General features: G+C 35.7%; 1 protein-coding gene across 1 annotated transcript; it reads left to right on the top strand.

Annotated features, from left to right (window-relative positions):
* Positions 1-2,849: 2,849 nt before the first annotated feature.
* On the top strand, positions 2,850-3,887 carry LOC102512773 (trace amine-associated receptor 6). Its single transcript, XM_006185158.1, has one exon. It carries the CDS (start codon positions 2,850-2,852, stop codon positions 3,885-3,887), a length of 1,038 nt encoding a protein of 345 aa, XP_006185220.1.
* Positions 3,888-8,934: the final 5,047 nt, after the last annotated feature.

Genomic DNA, 8,934 nt, shown 5'->3' with positions numbered 1-8,934 from the left:
TTTTTGAATGAATTATGTTGATTTTCACCCCTTGAGCCTTTGCTCTAACTTCTTTGTTAACCATTATATCATTGAAATGCAAAATGTCTAGGAGAGAGTTTCAGTTTTCTGAGCTGCCATAACTAGTTCCCACAAACGTGTTGGCTTTATTCTCCACAGTCTTGTAGGCCAGGGGTCTGTAACCAAGGTATCGACAGGGTGATGCTCCCTCCCATGGCTCTAGGGTAGAGCCCCCCTCTGTCTCTTCCAGCTTCCCACAGCTCCAGGCCTTCCTCAGCTTGTGACAGCATCACTGGAATATCTGCCTCCATCTTCACGTGGCCGTCTTCTCTCCGTTTCTCCTCTTTTGTCTCTTATAAGGACACTGCTCTTGGATCTAGCTCCCCTCCAGATCTGCTTCTGGGGGGTTAGAAAGTGGACATATCTTTTTTTGGTGGGGGAGAGGTCATCACTGAACCCACTACAGAGGGAACTGTGAGGCTCTCACTGATAAGCCGTTGGGACACCATGGTTCGAGATCTGGATGATCCGTTTTCAGACACAGAAATCTGATTCTATATCCTAAATGGACTGATTAACACCAAGAAATGTCATGAGAACCTTGCTTATTTGTTCCATCTTTATTTACAGCATTAAAGATATCAGTAGCAAAAATTAAGTCTATAATTTGATTAAAAAATATCTTTCATACAAGAGACTAGAACATAGAAATGCTTTCAATTTAAGTTGATACAGAATAAATGGAAGCAGCTTTCTTCAACACCAAACTTGTATTATTAAAAAATAATGGATTTTATTTTAAAATATATTTGTTTCTGGTTTATGAATTTTTGCTCTGCCTTGATCCAGAATAAATTTAAGGCAACTTACAGAGAAATATAAAATTCAAACAAATAGCATATTTTAAAATTAGAGGCAATAGAAGAACAAACACCAAGTCGGGGGTTTAAATGGAGGCAGAATTGGAGCTAAAATGTATATCACCATCACAATCACACACACACTTGCTAAGGGGGTCAGAGATTCGGCCAAACATTTTTAACAGTGAACACAAAAAGAGAAGAGTCTTCAAGTCCACAGATTAGAATCTTAGTAAGGAGAAAAAAAAATAAGTTGATGGTTTTTTCAAACTAAAATCAGAGGGGATTTTGTCCCAGAGATCTCCGAAAGGAGGTACTTTATCTTTCAAGAAAATAGAATTATCTGCTGATTTTCCTTTTCAAGCAGTTGCATACTTACTGATAATCTGTGCTAGGGTCTTTTGTATCTCACTCAGTGATGGCAAATCCAGAGAATATTAACAATTTGCCCCAAATCACAGAGCTCCACTGTCATGCCCAGGATTTAGGATCCTTAATCCGTAACATTGGTTGCTCTTTCTCATTCTTTTATTGGGATTACTCTTTGAAACAAGGTACTATTTTCAATTCCCGTCCTATTTCCCTGTTTTCTATGAAATATTTTGCTACTCTGTGTCTATTTTTCTGTTGAGTCTGAGCCGCAGCATTCCTAGCTGTGCAAACATATTCTTACTGGTTGCTGCTTCTTTCTCTACCTCTAATGAATTTAACTCTTTCCAATTTATAAGTCGATGCTTCCGGCTGACAGGTTACAATGCAATTGATCAGATGGCAGATTCTTTCCTGAGGACACATTCCAGTTACTGGAATCAATTCAGGAGGCTCTCAGCTTGTTTGGATCCTGTTGGTTTCAGCTGCATTTCTAAACCTGTCCCAAACTGGGCCCTGAAAGTTGTGATGAACAGGTGAAATAGGGAAAGAATATTGACCAAATATCCTAAGAATTAGCTATAATAGAATAATTGAAAATTAGAGCTGGCAGAAAATTTGGAGCTATCTAGCTCTTTGTTTTAGAAACCGATTCATGGAGATCTATGAATCTGTGCAGGTTGTTTCTGGAACGAGCTTCAGGCCTCCCTGAAGCTTCCTGCTTCCAGGCCACAGCTAGACTTTTGTCTCTCCCTCCCTTTCTCTAGTTTTGGCATAATATTTCTTTTTCATTAAGTTTCCCTCTGCTAGAAAACCCCAGCTATTGTCTCATTCCTTTCCTATTTCCTTTTTCCTAGTATATTTATATTAAATTCTACAAATATTGAAGCAGCATTTTTGTCTTACTCTGTTCATGGGAACTCCATTGTCTACACCTGCCCGTCTAGATGGTTCCTGAACTATCACAAGCAATTGTCTTTCATATTTGTAATACTTTTCACTATTTGTGTTCATATATTCATGTCTAAGGAAAAAAAAATCTTTGGCCGAAGAAGCATAATGGCTAATCTAACTGAATGTGAAGAGTTGCTTTGTAGAATAACTTTCTTAATAATCACTATTGAAAATAACCTTCCAAGTTCACACCTTGCACTATAGGGATTTCCTCTAGGGATTTTCCCATTGATGGCATGTATTTATCAGGAAGGACTGCGTGCTTTAGGCAGTAATGCAAATAAACCTAACAAGAGATGGTGCTTTAACTCTATATTACTTTCCACATCAGTGCTTGTTGCAAAAAGGAACTCTGGAGGTAAACAAACAAACAAAAAATTTATGACTAAAAGGGAATTTTTTGAAATTAAGAGAACCAAGCATGAGTTAGTTGAAATTAACTTCCAGTAAGCTTGTACAGTATAATTTTGATGTATTTAGTTTGTTATGGAATACACTTGAGATTTGTAATAAAATGGAAAGTTGGAAAAACAATTATATTAATATCTTGTTTCTTCAGGCATCCCAGTGTATGTATGTTTTTCCCCCAGGAGTACTGAAAATCAGAATCCTATACCCTGTGAAAACTGAGAAGGACAGAATTCTCCGGATGTAAAGGACAGCGTCATGAGCAGCACCTCGTCCCCCCTAGCAGCTGCCCAGCTCTGCTATGAGAATGTGAACGGGTCCTGTGTAAAAACTGCCTACTCGTCAGGACCCCGGGTGATTCTGTACACGGTGTTTGGCTTTGGGGCTCTGCTGGCCACGTTTGGAAACCTCCTGGTGATGATTTCCATCCTTCACTTCAAGCAGCTGCACTCGCCAACCAATTTTCTCATCGCCTCTTTGGCTTGTGCTGACTTTCTGGTGGGAGTGACTGTGATGCCCTTCAGCATGGTCAGGACTGTGGAGAGCTGCTGGTACTTTGGGCGAAGTTTCTGCACTTTCCACACATGCTGTGATGCGGCATTTTGTTACTCTTCTCTCTTCCACTTATGCTTCATCTCTATCGACAGGTACATTGCTGTTACAGACCCTCTGGTCTATCCCACCAAGTTCACAGTGTCTGTGTCAGGGATATGCATCAGCCTCTCCTGGGTTCTGCCCCTGACTTACAGCGGCGCCGTGTTCTACACAGGTGCCTCTGATGATGGGCTAGAGGAATTATCTAGCACCCTCAACTGTGTGGGAGGTTGTCAGGCAGTTGTAAATCAAAACTGGGTGTTGATAGATTTTCTATCCTTCTTTATACCCACTCTTATTATGATAATTCTCTATGGTAATATTTTTCTTGTCGCTAGACAACAAGCTAAAAAGATTGAAAATACTGGTAGCAAAACAGAATCATCATCAGACAGTTATAAATCCAGAGTGGCCAAGAGAGAGAGAAGAGCAGCTAAAACCCTGGGTATCACGGTCATAGCATTTATGGTTTCGTGGTTACCATATAGTATTGACTCATTAATTGATGCCTTTATGGGCTTCATAACCCCTGCCTATATTTATGAGATTTGCTGTTGGTGTGCTTATTATAACTCAGCCATGAACCCCTTGATTTATGCTTTGTTTTATCCTTGGTTTAGGAAAGCCATAAAAGTTATTGTGAGTGGTCAAGTGTTCAAGAACAGTTCTGCAAGCATGAATTTGTTCTCTGAACAAATGTAAGCCTTTGGACTGAGGAAACTGAAGCTATCTTTACATTTTCCAAATGAAATGAGTTTATAAAAATCAAGTAAGACTGTTAATGAGGAGAAAGCAAATTGCTTTTCAAATTTAATTGGATAAATGCATGATTTTCAGTCTTGTTAAGTTATGCTTTTCCCTGTGACTTCTCTAAGGACATTTATTTGGCTAGTAAATATTAAATCCCTGTTTGCTAACTGCTGCAGAACTCACTGTACCCCATTCCCTGAAGACACTTTCCTCCCTCCCTTTTTCCTTTTATTCCATTAACTCTTCCCTTTGTAGCCTGAAAACATCTTTGTTGTCTTTGATTTTCTTTCTTTTTTTCTTACAAAATTTCCTACTGCCTCCCAACTTGTCAAAAATTTCCTTATGATTAGTTTTCATCAGACTATTGCTTTTTTTTTAAACAATAAAACTTATCAAACTGGCCAATATTAAAGGAGAGTTCATCAGTCATAAAATTAATTTCTAAACAAGCATAAATTTCATATTGATGATTTGAAAAATTGGAACTTGATCTGGAATTATGACATGAAATACAATGCTTGAAAATGTTCCATTAAATTAGGGAGGAGAAATGGTACCTCAATTTCAGTAGCATCACGTTTGTTTATATTTTTATCTTTTTGGTGAAGTAAACATCGTTGAGCATTTGATAGAAACATATGTACTAACTAATGTTTGACCCAGTGATCATATTTTCTAGTTTCCTTAAATCTGCACACTTTGTTATTTATTTCTCTCTTTCAGGCCTCCTGTATCCATCTTACCTTTCCTACCAAACTTATCTTTTTTCCACTTTCAAAGCTTTTTTTATTCCATGTTCCCTGTTAATGTCATATTTTCCCTGTCTTTCTTTGGGCTCGGTTTACTTTCATTTTGAGCACCTTGTGTCTTGGGGTCTGGTATTTCTGGAGCTCCTAAAGGTCTCTAGCCATACCCCTCAACCATTTCAGACTGAGGATAAGAATCATATTTTATATTTGGGAGGATATTTCGTAATTTGGGAATAACTGGGAGCAAATGGTACAGTTTCTGCAAAGTGATTATCTTTTTAAGTAATTGTTTTCTCATTCCATGAGATGTGTTATTTTATCTTCCAGTCTTGATAGAGGGCAACTTTGTCATTTTTTCCCCTCAATAACACTATTTTGAGTTTATACATTGTCCATGATAAAAACAACACTGTTATTTAAGTTATTAGAAAAAAGGGGATAATTTAGAAATGTGGAAGTGATATATAACTTTTTGAAAAATTCTTGTGTCTTGCTTCATGTATTTCACAAAATCGAAACTGATTTCTTCCAGATGTTAAAACTAGAAGATAATATCTCTTTTATGATTTTATTGGTGAGATCATAGCACAAAATCCATATAGATTCATGCGCTAAATTTCAATTTTTAAACTTCAAAGGAAAACAAAACCATGTTATGGAAAGAAACTAAAAAGACTAACTTGGAAACGATCCACAGCATGCATGACAGAAAGGGGTTAGGAGACTTAAAAATGCAAAAGCCTTTTATAAAACGGTAAGATGGAGACAAATATCTCACTAAACAAATAAATAGGCAATTTTACAGAGGTAGGCCAAATAAATACATTAAAATATCAAATGTACAAATAATCCAGAAATGCTTATAAAATGTAATAAGTTTGATATCTCAAATTGGCAAATTCTAGAAGAATCAATAATAACTGATAGTAATTAGAAAGCAGGAAATTAAGCATTCTCATGAGAGGAAAGCATGCTCACATACATCTAGGGAAAATATAATTTAGTATCTTCTCTCTGAGCGGAATGAAGATATTTATGTAAAAGTTTAAATCATGCATGTCACTTGCTTCTGTACTTGTATTTCTGACAAGTAATCCTAAGGAAAGAGTCAATCAAGGAAGCAAACATGACAAGCACATTCATTGTACTATTGTTAATTACAAACTGGAAAACACCTAGATCAATGTGGGGTAAGTTAAATAAAAATGATCCACCTATGCAATAGAATGTTCTGAAGCCAATAAACAGTGCTAAGAAGTTCTGTATTCATTGACAAGGGAAGACAAACACGGTATATTTTTTTGACTAAAACTAAAACAAAACCAGAAAACTCTGACCCAGATTATAAAACAGCATAAGTAATGTGGCCCCCATATATGTATGCTTTTACAAAGTCTAAATTTATGTATAATAGACAGTGTGTGTGTACAGGGCGGGAATTTCATTTGTAACTTATCTCTATAATTTAAAATGTCTGTGAAGAAATAAATATATTAAAATTGGTAGTACCAATACACATCTCTGTTCTTATCTGTGCACTGAAGTTAGGCTTATGTGTTTCTTTCTTGCCATTGTGATAACATGGATGGATCTAGAAGATATTAGACTAAGTGAAATATGTGAGATAGAGAAAGGCAAATACTGTGTGATCTCACTTATATGTGGATTCTAAAAAACAAACAAAACAAACAACATAAAATGAAAACAGACTCATAGATACAGAGAACAAACAGGTGGTTGCCAGAGGGAAGGTGTTAGGAGGGCATGAAATAGGTGAAGGGAATTAAGAGGTACAAACCTCCAGCTATAAAATAAATAACGTACGGGGATGCAATATAGAGCACAAGGAATATGGTGAAGAACGTAATACCTTCATATGGGGACAGAAGGTTACTGGACTTATCATGGTGATCATTTAATATTGTATGCAAACATCAAATCACTATGTGGTACACCTGATACTAAGATAATATTGTATGTCAACTACATTTCAATAAAAATTGCAAATGTAATCATATTGTTACTCATAATAATGAACTGATAATACCCTCAGAAAAAAGTTAAACAAAACCTTTAATCTCAATGCTTAGAAGTGATTTGTGTGGAGAAAGGGCACAAAAGGACCAAATGACTAAATAATATAAAACAATAAGAACATGATTTTTCCTGATGGGCAGACCAATAATTACCCTTAGTAGTTAAGATATAGTTTATTCGAATGACCCTCCACTCAGCCTCAGGGGGGAAAATCTTGTACAATAAAATAAAACTTCAATAATGAAGAAGTAAGGCTGATTAGAAAACAATATATTAAAATTTTATTTAAAAATTTTTATATCATAGCAAATCAATTACTTCCTCCAATGTCCCCATTTCTCAAAGAACTTTGTTAATACTTTTCTTTATGATGATCAAATTTTTCCTTTATAGAAATTTGTGTAAAAACCTTGTGTTTGTATTGCTGTCAACAACTTGACTGCAGTGTCTGGGCCACAGAAGGGAGGAATAGTTAGTGGTTACTTGACTTACTCGCTGACTCTCAGGGTGTGAACTCCAGTTCTCTTGTTTAACAAGTAACACTGCCTTAGATATGTAACTTACCTCTCCATGCCTCAAGTTCCTCATTTATGAAATAGAAATAATAATAATATGACGTAGTAATGCTATTCCCTGGCTCATAGCGTTGTTGTGAAGATTGTGTTAGTGCAGGTGAGGCAGTCCCGTGCACAGAGTGAGAGTTTCATAACTTAGATAAAGTATTCTTAGGTTTAAATTGTTTTTATTGTTATATCCTTCCAGTTCCAAAGCTCATGCTTTGCATACCAGAAGCACTCAATAAATGTTCATTGAAGCAAATCCAAGAGACTAGCCCCCTACATGACCAGATTAATTCACAGAAGAGAGTAATGAGGGAAGAAGCTTATTTCCTTATAATGCAAGTCTTCAAACATTTATAAAAATAGAATAGTATGTTGCTCTAGGAAAGGAAGTGGCAAAGTTAGATGATTTGTCTAACATTTTAGAAAGGCCACTAAAAAAAAGGACAAGTGTAAATGTATTGAAGTAGCTATAAGAAGTGCTTATTTGATTCTAGAAATTTTATAATATTCACCAGATTTCTTAAACATTTTGATTTTAGCATTTTTATCTTTAAAATGAAAAACATTAATCAATAATCAATCTAAGGAAGAAATAGAGACTTTTATTTGAGGCATCCTGAGGATTATAATATGGGAGACAGCCTATCACAAAGCACAGTCATGTACATTTTCGAGAGAAAGGATCATACATCAAAATGACAGACTGACATTTTACATAAAGTTCACCAAAGATACATAGTCCAGATAAGCACATACTAAGCAAGCAACAGGTCACCATGACCTCTTACGGGAACTGGGGGAAAGGAAGTTTATCTTGTAAGGAGTTACACTGCTGGCATCAGGAAAAGGAGAAAACTGATCTTTATAGTTGAGCAAGCATTCCTGCTCGGAGGAAGTCTGGTTAAGACATAATACAGAGGCTCGTTGCACATCAGGGAGATCCCAACACGGGCAGGGAGTATGTGATGCTTAAATTTTCTTGTCAAAACATAAATTTTATTCCATCAATACCTTTCAAAACAGGATTAGAAAAAGTTGCTATCCTGAACCTCAGGAATCAAAACAAATTTATTATATTCGGTGTTAGAACTAAAGAATTGTGGATAAACTGCTAATTTATCCTTAATCTTTACCTTTAATTATTGGTAATACCAGATAAAGATGAGAGTTTCTCACAAGATCCGTATAATCAGAAAAAATACACTATTTCTGGAAAGTATATCTTTACAATTAAAGGATCTGTAATAATAGAAATGATGTGCTAATGGATAATGTTGTTTTACATTAAGCTAAAAAAATTTTAAATATAGCAAGAATGTTTTGATATAAATTTACTCTTGCACCAAAGATAGAGTAATCTGATTTTAAAATCTTGATGTCTAATTGCAAAAAGACACTAAAACTAGAATAGAATTAAGTGAATCACTTACATTGTTCATGGACCTACAGCACCCACTTAATACCAAGAACAATTCTCTGAAATAACTGGCTTAATGTGTCCACTATGAATTGCATAACTAATTCATTTCCCATTTTTGGCCTTGGAACCAAGTTTATGAGTCATAAGAAAATGCAATTTGCAGCATCTGTCTTGGTTTCATTTTATGCCCCTCATTCCAGTTTCCTCTTTTGAACATATTTTTAAGTTAT

Source organism: Camelus ferus, chromosome 8 (genome assembly GCF_009834535.1).
Source record: "Camelus ferus isolate YT-003-E chromosome 8, BCGSAC_Cfer_1.0, whole genome shotgun sequence".
Classification (NCBI taxonomy): domain Eukaryota; kingdom Metazoa; phylum Chordata; class Mammalia; order Artiodactyla; family Camelidae; genus Camelus; species Camelus ferus.
This window is presented reverse-complemented; position numbering and strand designations above follow the sequence as displayed.